Source organism: Notamacropus eugenii, chromosome 3, assembly GCF_028372415.1.
Source record: "Notamacropus eugenii isolate mMacEug1 chromosome 3, mMacEug1.pri_v2, whole genome shotgun sequence".
Taxonomy (NCBI): Eukaryota; Metazoa; Chordata; class Mammalia; order Diprotodontia; family Macropodidae; genus Notamacropus; species Notamacropus eugenii.
The window spans coordinates 195669586-195695758 of NC_092874.1; the positions used below are offsets into that span (position 1 = coordinate 195669586).

Sequence of the window (26173 nt, forward strand, 5' to 3'; positions counted from 1 at the left end):
GATAGGAACTGGGTGGGACGGAGGGGAAATTTTTGATAATATATAGCCCTCTACCCTCATCAAACCTGTACTTTAGTAGGCAGATATGCACAAATAGCTATAATGCAACATTATATACACATATTGCTTATATATAAACAATACATAACAGTAGTATAAATAAGCCTGTGGAGATCTCAGAAGGCTTCCTGGAGGAGGTGACATTTGAACCGCAAAGGATTCCCATAGAGAGGGAAGTCATTTCAGTTATAAGGAACAAAATGAAGGCAGGAATACACAGGGTGTGCAGTTTGGCCTGAGTCAACTGGAATGTAGAGTGTTGAAGAGAACCCTGTGAGAAGAGATAAGATAAGATAGTGCTACTAACAAAATCAGTGCAAATGGGGAAAAAAGTTTTTGTATCAAATATCGCTGAAAAGGGTATGTTATCTCAGTTATTTTGGCACCTAACAGAAATCTGTAAGAGCCATTCCCCGGAAGACAAGTAGTTAAAGCATATGAAGAACAGTTCTCAAAAGAAGAAAGGTGGGGGGCAAGTGTCAGCATTTATTAAGTTCCTACTGTGTGCCAGGCATTCTGTTAAGCACTTTATAAATATTATTTGATTATCTCAAGAATTGCAAAATATTAACAACCATACGAAAGATTGCTTCTTTAGTAATAATACTACTAATACAATTTCATATAATAGTGTATAAATATTATATGTGTAAATTATATATGTAAATTATATATGATTATATATATAAATTATATGTGTAAATTATATATGATTATCTAAAATAAATATGATAACGATACCAACAATAAGAGGAGTGATGCTTCTCAGACTTGGCACATCATTCCACTCAATTCTTGCTAGGGTTCCTGGGTCTGTCTTCACTGAAGAAACAAAGGCGCTGCAGGCATTTTGTCAGCATATTTGGTGTCTGACTCAGTTGCTTTCCCCACTCTGAGGTCCCAGGCAGGAAAATCATTGATGGCCAAGGGACAGGGTTCTAGAAATGGAAGGACAGGGCCAGAGTAAAGGGGGACCTAGGTGGTACAGTGGACCTGGAGTCAGGAAGATTGGTCTTCCTGAGGGCACTAGCTCTGGGCAAGTCACTTAACCCTGTCTGCCTCAGTTCCTCATCTGTAAAATGATCTGGAGAAGGAATTGGCAAACCATTCCAGTATCTTTGCCAAAAAAAACCCAACCCAAATGAGGTCACCAAGGGTCAGACACGACTAAGACGAATGTACAACAAAAGGGGTGCCAGGGAACATGTAAGCATAGAGATACTTTGTGGAATAGAGAATGACTAAGCCAGAATAACCAGAAGTTTTCCTAGACTAGCAGTGTGCCTCTCAGCAGCTTTAGAACTGTGTGCTCAGACATCTTTAGAACAAACAGCTGACTAGGGACAAGAGCAAGCCTTTGGGCAAACCTAGGCCTTCTAGCTGTAGAGGCCTGGGCACACATACACTACAAAGTGACCTTTAACAGTGTAGCAATAACTTTTTGGAGGAACTAAATCCTGCTGACAGAACATGTTACCAAAATTCAGGCAGTGCCTTTGGTGCAGTGTATTCAGTACTGTAATTCACTTTTCTTACTTAGTAGTGACAGCACTGGGTAAGATGGGAGAAAAAATTTAATCAGATAATACATTTTAGGGGGAATATTTCTGTATCTTCCAAATAGAAATCTCTCTTGGGAAGTCACATTAGAAGAAGAATCTGGCCATGGAAGGGCTCCTGCTTTCACTCATTACCTGCCTCCTGCAGGGCATGCCATCACTGGTACATTGGGGCATCAGCTTTGCTGCTGGAGCTTCCCCTAGAAGGACACGGCTATGTTGGCCTTAATTTCCCTGAGTCTCTTGCTCTCAGGCAGTTTGAGTACAGAACAGCCAGTCTTATCAGGGCTACCCCTTTCAGAGTGGGGAGGATGGAGAAGAAAGTAATGGAGCATCAGTGGGAGAGCCCTGTTAGTAACACTGTGAGCTTGTTCTTGGCCACGCTCTCCTTTTGCCTACCCTGAATGTCACCTGGGACCAGTTCAGTATTGAGTTGTACCCTTAGCCATCATCTTAGAGACTATTAGGGGAAACCACTAAACACACCAGTATACACATGCAAATAGAGAATAAATACAAGGTAATTTTGTGGAGGGGGAAGCACTAGTGCTTGGGGGACTAAAGGAAGATTTCTCATAGGAGGTGACACCTAAAATTGTGGAAGAAGTGAGTTCAGCTGAGGAGGTGATGCCTTCCAGAAATGGAGGGATGGCCTGTGTGGAGAAGAGGAGTGCTGTGTATGAGGAACATTGGGAAAGCCAGTTTGGCTAGACAGAAAGTCTATCATGGGGAGTGACATGTAATAAGGCCAGAAAGGAGGTTGTGCAATAACAGAGGAGCTTCTGTTTGGTCTTAGCCAGAATAGCAGCTGTACCTTATTGAGCAGTCAGACCTGTGCACTTCAGCAGCTGTGTGTGTGTAAGAGATATTGGAAAGAGACTATAGGGAGAAAGCAGTTAGGAGCCTATTGTAATAGTCCAGTCAAGCCATGATGAGAGCCTGGTCCAGGACAGTGGCCCTCTGAATGGAGAGAAGGGGATTTATGAGGCAGATGTTGTGGAAGTAGAAGTTACAAGATTTAGCAACTAACTAAATATGCAGAATGAGAGAAAGGTAGGAGCTGAAAATGACTCAGAAATTGTGAACCTCTGTCATGGTGCCTTCAGTAGAAAGGGGAAGTTTAGAAGAGAGGTGGATTTTGGTGAATGGATAATGAGTTCTGTTTTGGGAATGTTGAGTTTGAGAGTCCTACAGGACATCCATGTGGAAGTGTTCCAGAGACAGTTGGTAATATGGAACCATAGCTCAGCTAGGGCTGAATATCTATATCTGGGAGTCTTCTCCAAATATAATTAAAACATATGGAAGCTAATGAGGTCATCATGAGAGAGTGTAGAACAGGGGTTCTTAACCTTTTTTGTGTTATGATCCCTTTTGGCAATCTGGTAAAGCCCCTTTCAGAATTACATCTTTAAATGTATAAATAAAATACACAGGAAACCAAAATACAATATATTATATTTAATGTATAAATGAAATACAAAGGAAACCAATTGTATTGAAATAGTTATTTGAATTTTTTTTTTAAGTTCACATACCCTAGGTTAAGGACCCCTGTTGTACTGAAAGAAGAGGGTGCAAGACAGGATCTTAGAGTATGACAATAGTTAGGGAAGAAGAATATGAATGAAAATCCAGCAAAGGAGACTGAGGAATGGTCAGACAGTTAAGAAGGGGCACTTTTATGGTCATATTCTTTCCCAGGTGGGAATTCACAATGAAAAGGAAGATATGAAGTATAGACCATTTCCCCCTAAAATTTATTCACCAGTTTGACCCATTAGAACTCTTTCCCCCATCAGTTTAACATGTTGAGATAGAAGTGGGGCAGCTAAATGGCTTAGTGGTTAGAGCACTGGGCTTGGAGTCAAGAAAACCTTAGTTCAAATCCAACCTCTGACACTTATTAACTGTGTGACCTTGGGCAAGTCACCTAACCTCTGTTTGCCTTAATCCATGGGAGAAGGAAATGGCAACCACTCCAGTAGCTTTGTCAAGAAAACTTATTAGACCCATGGGGGTTACCAAAAGTCAGATATAACTGAACGACTGAACAATAGCAAAAGATAGAAGTGTTTGACCTAAGGTAGCAAACCAGGACCTATATAGCATATATATTTGCGATTTGAGAATAGTAGGTGATCCATTCTCCCCTGCAAATTCATGGGTGGGTTGGCTAGGGGCTAGGAATGTATCTCTCTTTTTTTAAAATTTATTTGTTTTAAGTTTTCAACATTCATTTCCACAAAATTTTGAGTTCCAAATTTTCTCCCCATCTTTCTCCTCCCCCTACTCCAAAATGCTGAGCATTCTAATTACCCCTATCATCAATCTGCCCTCCCTTCTAACATCCCTCCCTTCCCTTATCCCCATCTTCTCTTTTGTCCTGGAGGGCAAAATAAGTTTTCTGTACCCCATTACTTGTATTTCTTATTTCCTAGTTGTAGGCAAGAACAGTACTCAATACTAGTTCCTAAAACTTTGAGTACCAACTTCTCTTCCTTTCTTCCTCCCCACCCATCCCCACTGGGAAGGCAAGCAATTCAATATAGGTCATATATGTGTAGTTTTGCAAATGACTTCCATAATAGTCATGTTGTGTAAGACTAACTATATTTCCCTCCATCCTATCCTGCCCCCCCATTACTTCTATTCTCTCTTTTGAACTTGGCCCTCCCCAAGAGTGTTGACTCCTAATTGCTCCCTCCTCCCATTGCTCTCCCTTCCATCATCCCCCCACCCTGCTTATTCCCTTCTCCCCCACTTTCCTGTATTGTAAGATAGGTTTTCATACCAAAATGAAGTGTGCATTTTATTCCTTCCTTGAGTCAAATGTGATGAGAGTAACCTTCATGTTTTCTCTCTCACCTCCCCCCTTTTTCTCTCCATTGAAAAGTATTTTTCTTGTCTCTTTTATGAGAGATAATTTGCCCCATTTCATTTCTCCCTTTCTCCTCCCAATATTTTCCTCCCTCACCCCTTAATTTCATTTTTTTAGATATGATCCCATCCCATTCAACTCACCCTGTGCTCTGTCTCTCTCTCTTTATGTGTGTGTGTGTGTGTGTGTGTGTGTGTGTGTGTGTGTAATCCCACCAGCTACCCAGATACTGAAAAAAGTTTCAAGAGTCACAAATATTGTCTTTCCATGTAGGAATGTAAACAGTTCAACTTTAGTAAGTCCCTTATGATTTCTCTTTCCTGTTTACCTTTCCATGCTTCTCTTGATTCTTGTGTTTGAAACTCATATTTTCTTTTCAGCTCTGATCTTTTCATCAAGAATGCTTGAAAGTCCTCTATTTCATTGAAAGACCATTTTTCCCCTGAAGTATTATAGTTTTGCTGGGTAGGTGATTCTTGGTTTTAGTCCTAGTTCCTTTGACTTCTGGAATATCATATTCCATGCCCTTTGATCCCTTAATGTAGAAGCTGCTAGATCTTGTGTTATCCTGATTGTATTTCCAAAATACTCAAATCGTTTCTTTCTAGCTGCTTACAATAATTTCTCCTTGACCTGGTAACTCTGAAATTTGGCTACAATGTTCCTAGGAGTTTCTCTTTTTGGATCTTTTTTAGGCGGTGATCTGTGGATTCTTTCAATATTTATTTTGGCTTCTGGTTCTAGAATATCTGCCCCTGGCAGTTTTCCTTGATAATTTCATGAAAGATGATGTCTAGGCTCTTTTTTTGACTGAGGCTTTCAGGTAGTCCCATGATTTTTAAATTGTCTCTCCTGACTCTATTTTCCAGGTCAGTTGTTTTTCCAATGAGATATATCACATTATCTTCCATTTTTTCATTCTTTTGGTTTTGTTTTGTGATTTCTTGGTTTCTCATAAAATCATTAGCCTCCATCTGTTCCATTCTAATTTTTAAAGAACTATTTTCTTGAGCTTTTGAACCTCCTTTTCCATTTGGCTAATTCTGCTTTTGAAAGCCTTCTTCTCCTCATTGGCTTTTTGAACCTCTTTTGCCAATTGAGGTAGCCTATTTTTAAAAGTGTTATTTTCTTCAGCATTTTTTGGGGTCTCCTTTAGCAAGTTGCTGACTTGCTTTTCATGCTTTTCTTGCAGCTCTCATTTCTCTTCCCAATTTTTCCTCCACCTCTCTTACTTGATTTTCAAAATCCTTTTTGAGCTCTTCTGTGGCCTGGGACCATTGAATATTTATTTTGGATGTTTGGGATACAGAAGCCTTGACTTTTATGTCTTTCCCTGATGGTAAGCATTGTTCTTCCTCATCTGAAAGGATGGGAGAAGATATCTGTTCACCAAGGAAGTAACCTTCTATAGTCTTATTTTTTTTCCTTTTTTGGGGCATTTGCCCAACCAGTTACTTGACTTTTGGGTCCTTTGTCAAGAGTAGGGTAAACTCTGGGGATCTGTAAGATCTCAGTTCCTCCAAGGTGGCACAATCAAGCATGTACACTGGTCTGGGAGCAACCACAAATTTTTGTGCCTAGAATCTGAGTGGTAGAGTTTCCTCTCCACAGCCACCTGGCCTCCAGTTCCACCAAGCCAGCACTGGGAGCTGAGATTCACATAAGCTGTGAGGTCTTGGCCACCATTCAGTGTGAGATAAAAATCAGCTGCTCAAATCCTCCAGGAGTATTAGGTGGAGACAGGGCTGAGGTAAGAATCAGCTGCTTAGTGCCCCCTGGTGTTTTACAATCCAACAGTGGATGGGGGCTGCTGTGGGAGCTGCTGCTGTGGGAGCTGCTGCTGCCAGCCCTGATTAGGCCTCTGGGAAGGCCCTTCCCAGCCAGCTGAAAAAACCCTCTCACTTTGGCACCTATGGGTTGAGGGATCTGGGAACCACTGCTACTATGGCTGGGGATTCCGCCCCTGAGGCCTGCTCAGGTCCTCCTCTCAGAGCCACGCTGCGAGGCCGAGGCTGGGCTGGGCTCCGCTCCTCATCCAATGCGACAAACCTTTCCCATCGGCCTTTCAGGTCACTGGAAATCTCCACTCTGCTGTTCTGTGGCTTCTGCTTCTCTAGAATTTGTTGAGAGTCTTTCTTTACAGGTATTTTATGGGCTGTAGGGGAAGAGCTTGTGTATGTGCATCCTTCTACTCCACCATCTTGGCCAAGCAAGCTAGGAATGTATCTCTTAAGGCAAGAGAGAAAAAGATGAAAGTAACAGTTATCATCTTACACTGATACAGAATTAGAGGACTTATAAAGCATTAGACAGAAACAGTTCTCAGGTCTGTTAGCTGTTAGTGTATAAAGTGTAAAAGCTGCTTGACCACCAGTGGCCCTGACACTTTGGAAACTTGCTCTATTCTTCCTCCTAGTTCAGTCAGTCAGTCAGTCAGTATTTTTTAAGCCCACACCATGTGTTGGATACTGTGCCAAGAGTTTTATAGAAAGGCTCTCTCCTCTCCCCATTTACATTTAAACCCTACTACAGAGTTTTAAAGATTTTTAAATAAAGCCCTTCAATCCATTTAAAAACTATCTAAATTTTATTGTATAAAGGCTTGCCCTCAAAGACTCCTCTATTAGGAGCTTCCACATTCGTTTGGCTTCCCAGAGCAATAAGGTTTGGAAGACTGTTAGCACCACAGCGCTTTTAGTGCCCAGGGAGGGCAAGATGGGACAGATCTCATTCTCTCTCCTTTGTTGTTGAATAGAGAAAAACAAAAACACTCAGATCCACTCCCCAAATCCAGTCCCTCCCTCTAGAATCAAAGGGAAATTTGAGGAAATTCCTCATAATAATGGGAACTTTTATAACAGATTCTGTTTGCCCTCACCTTAAAACTGCAGCCAGAATTGACTCTTCTCCATGCTCATAGCTTTGACTGGAATTCCACTCCTCATTGGCAGTTTTAGCAATCTGCCTCCAAGCCTCCTTTTCTGGAGATACCTGAGCTGGCAGGGTACAGTTAGGGGAAGGTCAGGGGCTCTGCAGTATGAACAGGGTACCAAGTTTCTACTCCAGAGGAGGAACTGAAGGGGCCAGAGATTGGAGGATAGATTGAAGGGCTGCATCCTCTTGACTCTGTATTTTATGCTTTTGAGTATCAACTGGGAAATTTCTCTTCTACTTAAAAGTTGTACAATATAAGCTGAAGTATAGTCTTGGACTTGCATTTGTAAAGAGAGATCTGGGAGGACTATCACAGCCTTTAGGCTTTTCACTGTTTTCTAGGGCCTTGGCCTGCGCCTGGAGCTTTTCTTTCCCAAAACTTGTTAAGAGCTGCCATTGCTTGCTATCAAAAAGACCATAAACAAGACCTGTCTTGAAATTCTCTTTCTTTTGCTTGGTAAAGCACCACAACAGTGCAAAGAAAATGAACAAATTCAGGGGAAAGAAGCCTATAAATAGAAGAGGAGGGGAAGACAGTGAAGGTCTGACAGAATGCTACCACCTTGTCCAGTTGTCTGGTTACATTTTGTTGCTGGCGTATGAGCAGCTTCAGAGAAAAATTAAACAGTCGGTACTTAAATTAATAGGCATTCGGTGCATTTCGGAAGAGACATCTAAGGGAACTGTAACAGGAGAAGGATAGTAGGAGAGTAATCCCTCACACCCCCTACCTACCCACAGGAGCAGCCAGTTGATTAACACTTATTAGTCCTACTGTGTGCCAGGCACTGTGCTGAGTGCTGGGGATATGAAGAAAGGCAAGACAGTCCTTACAGCTCATTCTCCGATGGGGAAGACATTTAAAGTTATGTATAAACAAGCTGTTGTGACAGTTGAAATGTGTGAGAGACAATTTCTGGTCAATTAATAATTTTATTAATAAAACTAGCATGTTTTTTTTTTATTTTTTTATTTTTTTTTTGCATGTTTTTAATAAAAGAGGTCAGTGACACTCTCAAATGCCAAAGACCCTCATGGTAGTGGGCTCACAACTTGTATTCCCTTGAAAAAATGGGTGTTCCTGAGGGCATCAATAAACTCTAACTGGTTGACAGTGAGAAAATGAATATTATAATGAGATGTTGGCTCATTTGAATGAGAATCTTGAGGGTACATGACTTGGTTCACCCACATTTTGATCAAAAGGACTTATCAATTTCCATGTCACCAGTCTGACAAAACAGAAAATCTGCCTTTTCCCAGATCTGTCTGAGTAAGCACAGTGAGCATGAATCCACCCATTCACCTAAACTTAGAATTTCCTTTACTGTCTTTAATTAGATCTTAGCCTGAGTAAGTCTTTGAGAAAGATTTCCCACACTGGTTGATTTCTGGATGAGGAAGCAGAAAAGGGTAAAAAACTTTGGTCCTTATTCAGTAATTAGTTCTTAAATACAAGAGGGAAATAACCTTTTCTCTTGTATACATACTAACTTGGATGAAATCAACAGAGGGAAGCCACTAGAATTAAGGGAGAGTCAGAAAAGGATTCTTGTAGAAGAGGGGGTATTAGCTGGGAGTTGGAGGAAGCCAGGGACATCAGAATGCAGAGATGAGGGAGAGCATTTCAGGCACAGGGGATAGCCAGGAAAAATGCCTAGAGCAAGAAGAGGGGGCAACAGCAAGGAGGCCAGGGTCACTGGATCAGAGTATGTGTAGGGGTGGTGGGAGAGAAAAACCATATGAAAACTAGAAAAAGAGGAGTCAGGTTTGAAGGGCTTGGCCTATCAGAGGAGTGTATATTTATCTTGAAGCTGATAGGGAGCCACTTGAATTTATGAGTAGAGGGGATAATGATTGCTTTGTCAGCCAAGTGGAGTGGGGATAGACTATGACAGGCAGGCCAACCAGCAGGTGACTGCAGTGATCTAGGTATGAGGTAATACAGACCTAAACCAGTAGTGGTAGTGTTGGAGGAGGGAAAGGGGCATATGGGAGAGATGTTAGGAAGAAAACTGAACAGGCCTTGGCAACAGATTGGATATAGGAAGTGAGAGAGAATGAGAAGTTGAGAATGTCACCTGAGGGACCAGGAGAATGTTGGTGCTGTCAGTAATAACAGAGAAGTTAGGGAGAGGAGAGGGTTTGGGGGGAAAGATTGTGAGTTCTGTTTTGGACATGTTGAGCTCGAGATGCTTACAGGACATCCTCTTCAAAATGTCCAGAAGGCAGTTGGAGATGCAAAACTGGAGGTCAACAGAGACGTTAGGGCTATATAAGTAGATTTGAGAATTATCAGCATAGAGATGATTGAATTCATGGGATGTGATGAGAAAACTGAGTGAAATAGTATAGAGAAGGAAGAGAAAAGGGCCTAGCACCGTACCCTGTGGGCATGACCTGGATAAAGGTGCAGCAAAGGGGACTGAGAAAGAGTGGTTATATAGGTAGAAGGAGAACCAGAAACGCCCTATAGTAGGATTGGGACTGACGCTTCTAGAGTGGAACAAGGAAGGGCAAGGACAGGCAGCAACCAAGGACATTGACAAGAAATCTGCATCATTATGTGGAGTTCTTGCCTTGTGATTCCTAGTTCATTTTCCCTCTGTGCTTTGGGGCAGCCATGAATTCTTCATATAAAAACCAGAAGAGTCTGCTGATGGAATTAAGGGGAATGACTAAACAAATTGTGGCATGTGGTTGTGTTGGAATACTATTGTGCTATTAGAAATGATAAGCAGGATGGTTTCAGAAAAACGTGGGACAAACTTATATGAATTCAAGCAAAGTGAAGTGAACAGAACTAGGAGGACATTGTGCACGGTAACAGCAATACTGTCCAAGGATCAGCTGTGAAAACCTTAGCTGTTCTCAGCAGCACAGTGATCCAGGACAACTTTGAAGGATTTAGGATGAAAAATGCTGTTCATCCCCAGAAAGAACTGATGGGAGTCTGAGTGCAGATTAAAGCATACTTTTTTAAAACAAGTAGCTGAGAACTATTTAATGATATGAATAAAAATCTGTTGGGGAAAATATGTACATATACAAGGATTTTAGAGTTGGAAAGAACCTCAGTGACTATAGTCCAGCGTACACCTGAAAAGAAATCTCCATTGTGACACAAATATGAAATGGTCATTCAGTCTCTTCCTGAAAACCTCTAACGAAGGGTCACTGTCTTCTGAGGCATCTCATTCCACTTTTACTGTGTTCTTCTGATCATTAAGAGGTTTTCTTGTGTGACCTTGAGCAGGCCACTTTATTGCTCTGGGCATCAGTTCCTTCATCTGTCAAACAAAGGAAGTTCTGTCCGAATTTTACAATTTTGCTTGTAGCAATCACTGAACAAATGTGTATCCTTGTCTTTGAGGCTGCCATTATCAAAAGGCAGAATGTTACAGCTGGGTAGAAATCCTGTCTTTGATATTTCCTACCTGTGTGAACTGACAGATTCCTTAACCTCTTTCAGCCTCAGTTTCCTTATTAGTAAAATGAGTAGAATTGAACTAGGTGACCACCACTGAGGTGTTCTTTCCATCTGTAAATCTGAGAATGATCCTATGATCTGGGTCCAGCTTTAAAAAGTCCTTGTTTTACCCTACAAGTGTTTCAGAAGTCAGTTTAAGTGTTGGTAGGAAGGCAAAGCTGGAAAAATTCAAGCCTCCCGTTGAAGTGGACACAGATGTAGTTCGAAATGTTTATGAAGTTATACAAGACACTGTGCTTTTCTCATGGCCAACAGATGGCAGCAGTGGCATGTCACCCATCTTAGTGATTCTATTACTAGAGGTTCTTCTCTTAGGTGGATTATTATATTAAACCAGTCAAGTTGCATTCAGCAAAAGCCCTTAGCCCTTATCTGGTTGCTGCCTGAAGTCGTTCAGTCTTTAGGAGGCTGATCTGGAGAGTAGTGGGTTAGAGAAAGGAGGTTTATCTGCTTCTACCCAAGCACTAGTAATTCTGGAAAAACAATAAACTCCATATAGTGATCCACTGACCAGATATGGAGGCCCTGGCCTGAGAGCGTGACTCCCTCTACTGAGTGGTGTGATGTCAGCTCCTTGAGGACAGGGACTTGTTTCCGTGTCCTCAGCACCCAGAACAGTGCCTTGCATATAGGGAGCACTTAACAGGGGTTTATTGAACTGGTTAAATCATACAGATGACCACTGAGGGAACTTGCCAAAATTCTGTCAGTACTCAGGTAGAGGTCTTTCAAGTTGACTTCTTTTCCAGTTATATTGTCTTCCTCTTCTTTTTCCTCTGACTGAGGGCATTTCCCTCATAAGACTCCCTCTAGACACATGGTAGAGCTGTGACTGGTCATCTCACTTTTCTATCTGTTTTCTAGGGTTACCAGTTTGAAGAAGAGAATCCACTTCGGGACCATCCCCAGCCATTTGCAGAGGGGCTGCTGCGGCTACAGGAGGGAGACCTGCCAAATGCAGTCCTTCTCTTTGAGGCTGCGGTACAGCAGGATCCTGAGCACATGGAGGTAAGTGACCTATACATCTGAGTCCCACATGGCTCTCCTACTTCTGAGCATTGGAGAGGAGCAGGGTGAAAGGTAGATGGTTACATTTTTTTCTTTCTTGCCTTACACATTTTCTTTTTTTAAATATATTTTTGTTTTGGTAAATATTTACCAATTACATTTAAATTTTTTTTAACATTCATTTTAAAAAATTTTGAATTCTAAATTCTCTCCTTCCCTCTCATCCCTTTCCCACCCTTTGAGAAGGCAAACAGTATGATATCTGTTATGCATGTAAAATCATCCAAAGCATATTCCCATGTTATCATGTTGCAAAGAGCACATGTGCCAAAACAAAACAAAAATAGAGTAAAAAAAAGTATGCTTCAATCTGCACTCAGAGGTTATAGATGAGTAATTTGGTCTAGAGCTTAGGGGAGAAGGTTAGAAAGATAAATGAAAAGCTTATCAATCCTTTACCTCAGGAGTAGATCCAGGAATTATGGACTCTCTTGACCTCCCTACAGGCCTGGCAGTACCTGGGTACCACCCAAGCTGAGAATGAACAGGAACTATTCGCTATCAGTGCCCTTCGAAGGTGAGTACCATGAATGATAAGAGAAATGAACTAGTTCTTGATTTAAATCCTTTATAGTTGTAAGAACCCAGACCTAAACTGCATTTGTTATTTCTGGTCCTCCAAAAAAGCACATTCTTTTTCTTTTTTAAAAATAATATTACATGTAAAAACAATTTTTAACATAAGACTTGAGTTTCAAATTTTACCTTTCCCTCCTTCCCCTCCTCTCCCTGAGATGGTAAGCAGTGTGATGTAGTTATACATATAAAACATCCTTCTGTATTTTGTGGAAGAAAACTCAAATCAAAAAGATAAAAAATGAAAGAAGGAAAGAAAATAAAAAATAGTATGCTTGGGTCTGTATCTACCAGTTCTTTCTCTGGAGGTGGGGAGTATTTTTCATCATGAGTCCTTTGAGATTGTCTTGGATCTTTGTATTACTGAGAATAGCTAAGTCATTCATAGTTATTCATCATACAGTTTTGCTGTTACTGTGTACAATGTTCTTCTGTATCAGTTCGTGTAAGGCTTTGTTCATGTAAGACTTTCAAGGTTTTTCGGAAATCATCCTGCTAATCATTTCTTAAACCACAATAGTATTACATTAGTCATATATCACAACTTGTTTGGCCATTCCCCAACTGATGAGCATCCCCTCAGTTTCCAAATCTTTGACACCACAAAAAGAGCTGTTATAAATATTTTTGTACAAATAAGTGCTTTCCCCTTTTTTTTTGGTCTCTTTAAGAAACAGACCTAGTGGTAGTATTTCTAGATCAAAGAGTATGCACAGTTTGATAGCCTTTTGGAAGTAGTTCCACATTGAATAGAACACATCCTGAATGCTAGAATGTGGATATTGTATTGCTCTGGATGGGAGCTGGTTCCATTCTCATATCAGCCCATGCCGCTGTGGGGTCCCAGCTAAGCCTCTCTAAATCTCCAGTTTCCTCTCAGACCTGTGACTAGAGGACAAACTAATGTTTCTTTAATACCTTAAAATCTTGAACGTGGAGAATCTTTTGGTCTAGTTGAATTAGTCGGGTAAAAGTCAGGTAACATGAATTTCTTCATTGTATATCCCAGGCTTTTGTACCCAGTGGCCGTAGATGTGATTGGTTGTGCAAACCTTACCTCTGTGGCTCACATACTTTTTGGACTAATTTACTTTTTAACCTCTTATCTTCTTCCTCTCTCCTTCCCTTCTTCTGCCCCCCCAAACCCCCATTCCCACCTTACTGCAGGTGTCTGGAGCTAAAGCCAGATAATCTGACAGCACTAATGGCATTGGCTGTGAGCTTTACCAACGAATCCCTACAGCGGCAGGCCTGTGAGACCCTGCGGGACTGGCTACGATACACACCTGCCTATGCCCACCTGGTGACACCTCCCGAGGAGGGAGCTGGTGGGACAGGGCTTAGTCCAAGCAAGCGCATCTTGGGTTCTGTGCTGTCTGAGTAAGTATGGATTCCTGTTGAAGCTGTGTGGTGTAGGCCAAGGTTGGGCTGAGAAATGATGAACTGGAATTCAAGAACATACATACTGATTGTGCACCTATAGGCAAGCCTCTTTACTTCTCTGAATCTCAGTTCTTTCACACACAAAATGAGGAGGGGTCTAGGTCTAGTTTGGTGGTTATTAACCTTTATTTGTGTTGTGTACTCCTCAGAATAGTGTTTTTTAATGCATAAGACAATATATAGGATTACAAAGAAAACCAATTATGAAATAATCTTATTTTTAAAAAAAATTCACCGACCCTGGGTTAAGGACCCTGGGAGATAATCTCTGAGGTTTGTTACAGTTATAATATTCTGTGTTTCTTCTAGTTGGTATTAGTGAACTAGAATATCAGGGAGATTCAGATCCATGGTCTAAGTGGTAGAGTGAAAACCTTAGATTTAACAATAATAACAATTTGTATGCTAATATGCTAAGATGAGAAGAGATTTCGAAAAGGGCTTTAACCCCTGAAGTTGGGATGGTTTGAGTGGCTGAAGGGGAGATGATTTTCAGGGAAATTTGCCAATTCAGTCAGTTCATGGTATGTCTAGGGAATGGGATCATGTAATATGAAAGTGACTGCCCTTCTCATTTTTGTTTTCTTCTTTCCCTCTCCCAGCTCCTTATTTGTGGAGGTAAAGGAATTGTTTTTAGCAGCTGTACGACTCGATCCTGCATCCATTGACCCCGATGTGCAGTGTGGCTTGGGGGTCCTTTTCAATTTGAGTGGAGAGTATGAAAAGGCTGTGGACTGTTTCACTGCTGCCCTCAGTGTTCGCCCAAATGTAAGTCCAGGGCAAGGGGAGAAAAAGGGTGGTATGTAGAAACATGAGGCCAGCTCTGGACCCAGATGGAGCCACTAGTCCCCAGCAGTCTGAAGACATGGTACATGACTTGCCATGTTCCACACTTGGGAGAACTAGAAATGAGGTGCACATTCAGAATCACAAAGGCGTAGTAGGGATCAGAGTTGGAGGTGACCATGGGCTTTGAGTAAAGCTGGGGGAAGAGAAGGCATCCAGTTCTGGAGTCATGGCTGATACTGATCAGCACTCCCGAGTCTTGCAGAATTGTTCATTTTTTATCATATTAAAGTTATGTGTATAAGATAAAATTCAGCTAACATATAAGTACTTACCATTTATGAGGTGTTGAGCTAGAGCTAGGGACAGAAAGGTTAAGAAGTGTCATTGTGCTTCTTAAACCTTACACATAAAACGGTGAACTATACGTCTAATTGTGATACGTCTTCTGTGTACTTATTGGTGTCATAAAATATTCATGGAGGAAGAGATCACTGGGAGAATAAAGGAAGGCTTCATGGACAGTGGAGCATCTGAACTGGATCCTAAAGGAAGAGGATTTTAAATGTTAGCTAGCAAGCATTTATTCAGCACCTTCTGTGTGCTTAGACTTTTATACAAATAGGAAAGTAAGATAGTCCCGGTCCTCAAGAAGCTTCCATTCTGTTGGAAGGGTGTCATAGATTTGTAGAAAGGTAAATGCATCTTATAAAATAAATAACATCTGGGGAATCAGGAAAGGACTCCTGAGGGAGGTGGCGCCTGAACTGAGGCTTGAAGAAAACCAGAGAACCCACCATGCGTAAGTGAGGAAGAAGATCATTCCAGGCATTGGGGAACAGCCTGTATAAAGGTGTGGAGATGGAAGGTGGAATTTCACATATGGAAAACAGCAGATAGACCAGTTTGGCTATAGTATAGCATGAGGACCAAGGAGTAGTGTGCAGTTAGCTTGGACATGTAGTCTGGAGCCAGAGTGTAAAAGCTTTAAGTGCAAAACAGAAGAATTTACATCTTAGCTTAGAGGCAAAAGGGAGACACTGAAGCTCACTGAAACAAGGGAGTTGACAGTCAAACTTGTGTATTGGGAACATCAGTTTGATAGCTATATGGATAATGGACTGGAGGCAGATCCAGTTCTGAGTCTGTTGCAGTCCAGGGGAGATGTGATAGGGGCCTGAACTAGGGTGGCTGCCCAGTGAGTAGAGAAGGGGATGTATGCACAAGATATAGAAGAATCAATAAGATTTGACAACTTGTTGGATATGAGGGGTAAGGGAGAGAGGAGAGTCTTATGCAGCCAACCTGAGTGACTGAGAAAAGGGGTCGCTTTTGACAGAAATCAAGAAAGTAAGGAGGAATGGGTTTAGAGGTAAAATAGTGAATTCTGTCTTTGGCATATTGAGGTTGCTGTGATTATGGAATGTTGAGGTTGAGATGTCTAGCAGACAGTTTGATATGTTGGAACTGGAGTTCAAGAGAGAAATGAAGGATGAATATGTAGGTTCAAGAATTATCTGTCTAGAGATTATAGTATAACCCAAAGGAGCTGATGAGATTGCCAAGAGAAGAGGCCAGGCCTCAGGACAGAGTCTTGAGGGACACACATGCGTAGGGGACAAGAAGGGAAGGGACAAGTAGGGGACAGGCAGGAAGGAAGAGAACCATGTGTAGTATCACAAAAAAAGCCAAGAGGAGAGAATATCAGAAGTAGAGGGACTTAGTGTCAAACACTGCAGAGGGGTCAAGGAAGTTGAAGACAAAACAGTCCATTGGGATGGACTTCCTTCATGTGGAGGATTGATTGCCTGTGAAAATGTACAGTAGGGAGGATAGGGCAAATTTGGGCATTGGTTGGTTGTTATGGGAGGGAGAATAGGATGAAATACAGCTGGAAGTGTAGATTGGAGCCAGATTGTAGAGGGACTTCTATTCTGGGGGTCCTGGAACCTGCTGAAAATGACTTAATTCAGCCCCTAATACTGAAATAAAATTACTGAAGAAAGCCAGAAGCTCCAGTTTTTCGAACCTAAAAGATCCAAGGTAGTCTGCCCCCAGTGAGTGAAGGCCACTGCAGAAACTAAGAAGACCCAGAGTAAGGCTGACCACCCCACCTGAAGACCACAGAGGAGGGAAAAGAAGAGAGGAACCTGATTTTGGCATTCAAGATCTGAAGATGGATAGATGAATAAGTGAAAGAAAATACCATTCAGTATAAAGAAATGATCTCATATGTGAAGATTCCCCAAAAAAGGTGTGAGTAAACTTCATAACAGCTACAAGCAGAGACTCAAAGGACTGACAAGGATTACGTGAAGAAATGAATTACTTACTTAGAAATGAATTAATTACTTAGAAGCAATGAAACAAAAGATAAAAAATGAAAAAAAAGGCTTTGAAGGAAAGATCTGGCAGGAGCTTAGAAAGAGAAAGACAAGAAATAGACTCCCTGAAAACTAGACTAAAGCAAACTGAAATCAATAAATAGAAATAGAGGAACAAGACTGAAAGGCAGAAGAAAATGTAAGTTATCAGATATAAAAAAATAATTGACTTGGAAAATAGGTCAAGGAGAAATAATTGAAGAATCAGACTCCCTGAAAACCATGATTAAAAAGAAACCTAAACACTACCCAGATCTGTTGGAAGTAGAGAGCAAAAGAAACATAGAAAGAACCTACTGATCACATATTGAAAGGAATCCTGAAAGTTAAAGTCAAACTTACTTTGGTTTAACAAGTATTTCCTGCTATGGGCCTTGACCAAAAAGTGAGGCCTTAAATAGTCTTAACCTTAATACAGAGAATTATTACATGTAGAGGAAACCTGCTTTCTAATACTGGCTCTGACACTTAATTGCATGACCTTGGACAAGTCACTTAAATTTTGGGTCTGAGTGTCCTCATTTCTAAGTTTAAGGAGTTGGACTAGATGATCTTTCAGGTAATTCCCAGTCCTAAGTCTTCTGAGGCTGTGCTAAGATAAGGTGTTTATATTGTACCCTAGAGGCCATGGGAGCAATTACATGAGTGATGACAGAGAAAAGAGATTGAGTAAAGAGGGAGGAGAAATTGAACTAGGCCCAGTCTCATATCTTCTTGCTGTCTCTTCCTTTTCGCTTGTATTTCCCACTTCTTGTGCCTGAAGGACTATTTGCTATGGAATAAACTGGGAGCCACCCTGGCTAACGGAAATCAGAGTGAAGAAGCAGTGGCTGCGTACCGCCGGGCCCTGGAACTACAACCTGGCTATATCCGTTCCCGCTATAACTTGGGGATAAGCTGCATTAATCTGGGGGCTCACCGGTGAGAACACATCTTTCTCAACTTTTTAGATCTTTAATGCATGACTTTCTTTTATTTCTAATTGATGGTGACCAGCTCTTTTGAGTGATTTGCAAGCATTGACCTGTGGGTCAGTTGGCCTCTTTCTCTCATCATTATGCTCACAGGCCTTTTATCTCCTAGAGAAGCTGTGGAACACTTCCTGGAGGCATTGAACATGCAGCAGAAAAGCCGAGGTCCCCGGGGCAAGGGAGGTGCTATGTCGGAGAATATCTGGAGCACTCTGCGCATGGCGCTGTCTATGCTGGGCCAGAGTGACGTCTATGGGGCAGCAGATGCTCGCGACCTTCCCACTCTACTTCGTACATTTGGCCTGCCCCAGTGACAGTGGGATGGGCTGCCCTGTGAGTGTTTTCCCTGAGGGGTCCCCGCTCCTGCTGTGACTCCCTCCCTCCCAAAGGGCCTCCCAAGGGGGTGGGCTGAGAACCACATGCGGTATGGCTTCTCAGGAGGTGCCTGAGGAAGGGGAGAAGGGTCAGGTTGTCAGATGTTTTATTCTCCAGTTAATTGTGGGGAACTGAGCCTGTCTTTTTCCTGGGTCCTCTTGGCAATTAGATGGTTTCACATCAAGCTATGTATCTATCTCTGATCATCACACCCTGCCTTCTTGGATCTGCCATTTGGGCAGGGCTCAACATAATAGGGTGGCCCCACCTGCCAACAGCTACTTATTGTAGAACCTGTCACACATGAAATGACCCTCCTTAACCCCCATTCTCTTTTACTGGGAGTTTGTAGCATCACAGACTTTGAACAATGGGTTTCCCCTCCACCATCAATCCTTATATATTTTGGGGATGGGATTCCCATTAGGGTGGCCTTTATGAGTTAAATATTTGGCCCAGTGGAGGTGAGGTTCTCTTTGGTTTTTTATGCAGCTGTGTTCCCTCTAAGCTGCCCCTGGCTGTGGGGTTATGAGCATGAGGCTGCATGCACTGGTTTGTTCACAGTAGGGCTGCTTTAAAAAAAAAAATACAAAAACAAAAAAAAAATACTCAGGCTGCTGTGTCAAGGGATTAGATAAATGAGTGCTCTGGGATTAGAGGCTGAAAGCATGCTGTGGAGTGAGCCTATATAATAATTTGGTTCTGGGTATAAAATGAGTTAGAATAAGGAGCAGTTTGGTGGGTATGGGAGAGGGGCTAGGCAGAACATTTGAGAGCAGGACTCGGACTTGGGTCTGACCCTGTAGGCCACCAATGACATACTAGTTGTTAGGAGAGCTTTGATTGGGAACTGAGTTGGCCATTTCTTTGGGAACAGGTTCTAGAAGTAGAGGTCTTGCCAAATTCCTAGGAAGTATGGGTGTGGCTGTGGGTTTCTGTTCCTGGAGTCCGTTTTCTCACTTCACTCACTGCTTCTGGGAGTGGGGAGAAGAGCAGCAATGTACTTCCTCCTTCCTTCCCCTGCCGCAGCTTTATAAGGTCAAGTCATGAAGGCTGAAGCTGACCTCTGATATCTGTACTACCCCTTGAGGAGGGAGACAACCCTGACTCCCTAAAATGAAGGTTAAAGCCCTCTTGTTGCTACTTAATGATCAGAAAAAGGAAAGCTTAATTTTCTTTGTTTTTTAAACCACCGTGCTCCCTAGGTTCTATCCTAGAATTTTATTTTTCTTTGTATAAATATGTGTATATGATTTTGTCAAAAAATGGTTTCTAAATAAAATTGTAAAATATTTGTATGAAGAATAAATGGAACTAATGCATCTGTAGTTTTGTACCTACTTCTTGGGGTTTTAGGGTAAAGGGAAAAGTTGGGTTCGTGAATCCTCTGTGATCATCCTGAAATACTCTCCTTCCCTGAAGTCTTCAGCTGAGTCCTTGAGTAAATAAGAATTGGGAAGGCCCAGCTGGTACATCTGGCAAAGCTGTGTTAGCTATGTTTTCTCCATAGCTTTGACTCTAACTAGTGTAGTGGAAAGACTGACAGATTTAGAGTCAGTCATAGTACCTGTGCAACTTTGGACAAACCACTTAGTTTTTCAGAGGCTCTGTTTCCTTTTCTGTAAAAAGAAGGGATTAGATTGGGTAATTTCTAAGATTCCTAGCTCTAACTTCAGTGACCTTCCCCTAATTTCCTGGCCTGATCCCTCCATTGTTTTCACATGCTTTTCAAAGTCTGAGAACCTTCTCCCTTCTGATTTTTATGTAGGGTCAAGATCCTTTGGTCCTCTGCCAGAGCTAATTTTAAATGTTCCAGTATGCCCTTGGCTGGAGCAAAGGGCAGTCCAGGAAGATGGATTTGATCTTTGATCCTGTTTTGGGGGGAGGGGAAGGGAGAGGAAGGGAAGGGTCAGGAATATACCTAACCAAGATAATCAGTCTTTAGTTATTTTCATTAATGACTCTGAAAGAAAAGCTTCAGATTTCATGATCTAAATACAGAATATCATCCTTTATTTTGAGTTACATAGCAACAAAAAGTTGAGGAACACGAGTACTATTTAGATAAACAACAGTTATGTCTCAGAAACCACCGCAGTTACATATAGGTCTCAAAGTGTCTCGAATTCAATCATAGCTAATCTTATATTTTCAAACATAATTCCCCAAAGTGCAAGGTAAATGTATGCAAATAAGTACAAAACTATGTAGTAAATGCCCCATTCATTTCCCAGTGACTTCATGTAAAAACACTGACACTGACAAGGCCAGACACAACAAGTAGTATCTAATGAATCCCCACTTGAGGACAGACATATTTTGTACTTGGCTGAAGTAGCTAGGGCAGAATATGTAAATAAATGATTTTCATTCAGTAGGAACTAGAATCTTAGAACATAGAATAAAGTTATATATTCTGAGCAAATGCATCCGTTTGTTTTTCAGATCTTTAAGACCAGCGGACCCACACCCTTTGCTTGAGTCCTTTCCTTTGCTCTAGGTTTTATCTAAGTTGGGCACTTTCCTTGTTTTTGCATATTTTTATTTCCAGATCTACTTTTGAATAATTTTTTTGAGTATTTCAATATTTTTGAACCTCTTGACATCAGAATCTGTTTTCTCTTTTGACTCTGCTGGATGCTCTCTAAATTCTTCCTCCACTATCTGTTTTAAGTAACCTTTTTTAGATAATTGAGTTCCTTTGGTGTATTCTTTCTCCTTTCTTGACATACCTACCTTCATCTGAACAAGTTACATATGAACCTTCTTCCTTGTGTGATTCCTACTCCATCCTTTCCACCCTTGCCTAGCTGCATAGTGACACTTTTCTTTCGAAAAGAAATAATTTGTAATTCATATACTCTCTCCGTTTTCCCTCCCAGACAGTCATCCCAGTTAACAAATAGTATTTTTTAAAGACCAAAGAGGGGAAGAATCAGCATAACTGATCAATGCATTGAAAAAGTTAGAAAATATGTGCAGTGTATGACAGTTGGGGGCCTCCCAGCTTTGCCAAGGAATAGGGTAGGCTCTTGTTCCTTAGAATTTTGCAACATGCACTTTTGATTTTTTTTTTTATCTTTTTGTTTTAATTACTGTAGTAGTCTTGGTGCATTCTGCTTACTTCAGTCTGCCTCCATGTCATGTAGATCTTTCCATGCTTCTCTGCATGTTTTCTGTCACCCACTTCCTGATTCCTTTTCCTTTTTCCCTTCAGTTCCCATCTTCAAATCCCAAAGCGTCAAACCAAAGCTGCCGACCCCTTTCACTGCGTCCTCTGGAATGACTGCTCCAAAGGCAACACACTGGCTTTCATTTTAAATCTTTTCCCACTTCTTTCACCTGGCGATCACTAAGAACTGGCTCACTCCTGATGACGGACCTTTCCTGGCCACCCATTCCACAACTGACTGAACTTTTATTCATTCCCCCAGTTCCCTGATTGAGATGGGAGAATTATGACTCCTTGCTCACCACTGCCACTTTCAGGTTCTCTCCCAACATTATCACTCTGTAATCTCTTCTCTGAGATTCATGAAATTCACATCTACTATTCAAGCAAAGTCCTGATAGCTGCTATCTACAGACATCCAGGATACTCCCCTTCTTTCTTCAGTGGTTTTAGTTTCTAGCTTACAATTTTCTCTCCCAGTTTCTGTCCTCATAGTAGGAAACTTCAGCATATGTACTGATACTCCCTCAAAAACTCTAACTTCCCATTTCATCAATTTACTCATTTTCTGTAACTTTCTCCACCCCACCTTAGCATACATAAAAATCATCATACTTTTGATCTTGTCATCATCCATATATGTACCATTTCCATGTTAAGGAACATGTTAAGAGTATTTTACCCTTTTCTAATAAAAGTCTATTGACTTTCCACCTCTCACTCTGCCTTCCATTACCAAATGCTGCTCTTTTAACACATCATGACTTCTAATCCCTAGACCCCTTGGTGAGTCAGTTCAACTCTGTACTGTCTTCTCTAGTCCGTTGCCCTCTTATCATTTGGCCATTTGTGCCCTACTAAACCTCAGCCTTAAATCACTCACACCATCCACCGTCTTCACTCCTATAAGTGTGCTGCCAAACAAAGATGGAGAAAATCACAACCATCTTTGCTGGGTTCACTGCAAATCCACATTGTTACACACCTCACTGCTGCTAGGCAGTTCTTTTATGCATATCTAATTAAGGAGATGACTCAGGAGGAGAAGTGAGACTGGTGACCTGCACAGCCCTCCCTCACTCAAAACAAAGTCCAGTGCAAGTCATGTCATTATTTCTCTGATGTCATGGTCTTCTTCAAAAATGAAGGACGAATACAACCTGTGAGTAGACCAAGCTGCTTGAATGGGGTCCCAGCTCCCTTCTGTTCCTCACCCCCCACCACAATGAACACAACCTAATTAACTTGCTCTCCCACTCACCATAAGGCTCTTGCAAATCTTTTCATCCTCATAGTTCTCTCTCCCCCAACCTTCTCAGTTGTGAACTTTGCCTCGTTTTACTGAAAAAATTCAAGTCATTTTCTAAGATCTCCCTTTTCTTCCCTCCTTATTTTAAATCAACCAAATGCATCCTACCATTATCTCCTCCTTCACTCATCTCTCATGATGACGTGGCCCTTCTCCTTGCCAAGGCATATTACAATAGCCTGCTGGTTGATCTGCTTGTCACAAGTCTCTCCCTACTCCACTCCATCCTCCATTCAGCCACCAAAGAAATTTTTCTAAAGTACAAGTTCAATAATGTCACTTACTTAATAAACTGTAGTGATTCCTTACCATCTCCAGGATCAAATATAAAATCCTCTGCCATTCAAAGCCCTTCCTAATCTAGATCCTCTCTACTTTTCCAGTCGTGCACCTCCCACCTCCTCCCACCTCCTCCCACCTCCCCCATGCACTTTGATCCAGTGATGGGGCCTCCTTACTGTTCCTAGATCAAGACACTCTATCTTCTGACTTCAGATTGTTTCACAGGCTGTCCCTCATGCCTGGAACACTTTCCCTCCTGATCTCTGCTTCCTGGCTTCCTTCAAGTCCCAGCTAAAATCCAGTCTTTTACTGGAAGCCTTTTTCAATCTCTCTTAATTCTAGCGCCTTCTCTCTGTTGACTTTTTCCTATTTATCCTGTATCTAGTTGTGGTTTTTTTTTTGTTCATACTTATTTGCATGTTGTCTCTTCTATTAGATTGTGAGTTCCTCTAAATCAGGGACTGTCTTGTCTTTCTTTGTATCCCCAGTCCTTAACACAGTGCCTGGTACATAGTAGGTGCCTAAATGTTTATTTACTATTCTTCACATTGGTCATATCTTATAGCACAGTAATTAATATTCCATTCCATTTGTGTACCACAATTTGTTTAGCCATTCCCTAATTGATAGTCATCTACTTTGCTTCCAATTCTTTGTTATCACAAAAAGTGCTGCCATAGATATTTTGGTGTCTATGGGGGGTAGTGATAAACTTGTTTTCATTTAATAGCATGTTAAGAACCAAATGGTACTTCAGATAATATCTAGTCCAATCCTTTCATTTTGCAGAGAAGAAAACTGAGGCTTATCAAGGTGAACTAAATTGCTTCAGGTTCATACAGCTAAATTAGTAGCAGAAACGGAGCTAGAACTCACATTTCTAGTCTCTGTGGCTCTTTATACTATGTTATGATAGTCATTCTCATGCCTGAGGAGTAAACAGTTGTATCCATAACTGGGATCTCAGATACACGACATTTTAAAATGTTTTAGAATAAACTACAAATGGAATGGTTTTTTTTTTAAGAGACAGAATAGGCCCCAGTAGACTAATATATTTCTATTAAAGTAATAATTTCTTTTATTAAAGTCATTGTTGTAGTCTGGTGACTGCCTCAGAAAACTGCTTCCATAAAGCCTGGAACCTTGTATTATTAGTGAAGTAATATGCAGTCTCCCCTCCTCCCCCAACAAAGTTTTCACCTCTCAAACATGACTTCACTCTCATGATTTCTGTTTTCCTCTAACCTTAGAAGAAAATAAACCTTTTGCAAGTACTTTAATACATAAAATGTAGGAAAACAATTTCCTTTCAAAAGATCGGTTGCTTATCAGATGACCGGTTGTTTGCTCTGGCTATCTTGCAGTGGTGAAGGCAGTTAATCAGTAAGCATTTATTATTCACTTATAGTATGCCAGGTACTATGGGAAACACTGTGGAAGTAAAGAAAGATCAGTAACAGTCTGGGACTTTAAGGAACAGTGGACACCTATAGTCATGGCAGTAGTTTTCCTTTGTCCATCTTTTTTGACCAAGGGCCTACAGGTACATTTACTGCTATCTTCTTCCTAAAAATATAGGTGTCAATGAACTGTTATGACAGGATTAAGATGAATTGTTGGGTCAAATTCACAAAACAGAATTGTTCCCTTTGCTTGAGAATCAGGAGTTGGGATCAGGTTATCATGGAGATCACCTTATGGGTTCAGGCAGATGCTACAAGAAAGGAACACGGTCAATAATGTTGGCATCATCACATGTATAATTGATATCACATTGTTTGCATTCTTAAAGGGGAATGGAGGGGAGAAAGGGAGAGAATTTGGAACTCAAAATTTTTAAAAATTGATGTTAAAAAATTTTACATGTAATTGGGAAATATTTAATGAAATAGATATGGTTATATGTGTGTGTGAATATACATATATGTATACATACATGCTGTGTATATATGTATATTGTATGTATATACACATATATGTCTATCCATCTATCTATCCATCCACACGTTGAAGGAATGTTGAAGGAATGTTCAAGAAACTCAGGAAAAGGAGGAGAATCACCATGGTTCAGGTTCATAGGCTCAAACAAGGTAAGGCAAAAACCTGTAGGTAACCTGAGAGGAAAACTATTGCTTAGGTGCCTTAAATATCTAGTTTTTCCTAGAGGTGTTTACTCTTCCATATGACCCTTGTCCGTAGGCCTTGATAATAACCTCCATCACCAAGCCTATCTGTAGACATATGTATTGTTGATGATGGCTCCAAGTAAGCAAGTTGTTAGCCACATAAATTCTTATTTGGTTTCCTCTTCTATCGTTACAGAGGGAGTATTTGCAACTTAGAACTGGGGGTCCCAGGTTGTGTCCTTTGGAGGATAATTTTTACATACTTCAACTCCTTCCTTTCATTTTTTTTAAGATGAGGAGAACTCATAAGGGGACAAAATCAGGAGCATTATCATGTGACGACTTCTCATGAGAGTATTACACCCTTTCTACAATTTATCTAACATCATTAATCTATGACACTAAGACTAGTAGACAGTTTTGGTGATTCATAGCTTTTGTGAACTGAACTCTCATTAAATTTACTATGTACACTCAGTTTGATGTCATTATACTAGGCTCTCCAAATTTTTCCCAGAAACAAGAGTGAGCTTTAAGTGGCAGAAAGGATTAAAAGTTGGAGTGAAGCAGTTCTCCTCCTAAGGCAACTTGATTGGACCTTAGGAAAGACCCCACTGATTGGCTAGCAGACACCTCTAGGCAGATTCCACTGAACCTACGAATAACAAGACCTAGGGTCAGGTAGATCTTGTGGCAGCTTCAGCTTTGGGAACTTTCATCTCATGAACAGTGTTGGTGTTAGATGGCTGAGAAG

At 41.1% G+C, this 26173-nt stretch overlaps 1 protein-coding gene across 3 annotated transcripts in view; it reads left to right on the top strand.

The window, feature by feature from the left end:
* PEX5 (peroxisomal biogenesis factor 5) overlaps nt 1-19855 on the top strand; it is a 43049-nt gene extending 23194 nt beyond the window's left edge. For 2 of the 3 annotated variants that reach the window (XM_072653873.1, XM_072653875.1), the window contains 6 exons: nt 11789-11932; nt 12439-12509; nt 13736-13948; nt 14614-14779; nt 17945-18102; nt 18265-19855. In XM_072653873.1, coding sequence (XP_072509974.1) covers nt 11789-11932; nt 12439-12509; nt 13736-13948; nt 14614-14779; nt 17945-18102; nt 18265-18466 — 954 coding nt within the window. In that variant the 3' untranslated portion in view covers nt 18467-19855. The remainder of the gene's footprint in view (nt 1-11788; nt 11933-12438; nt 12510-13735; nt 13949-14613; nt 14780-17944; nt 18103-18264) is intronic. The other variant, XM_072653874.1, reaches the window with a different exon arrangement.
* Nucleotides 19856-26173: the final 6318 nt, after the last annotated feature.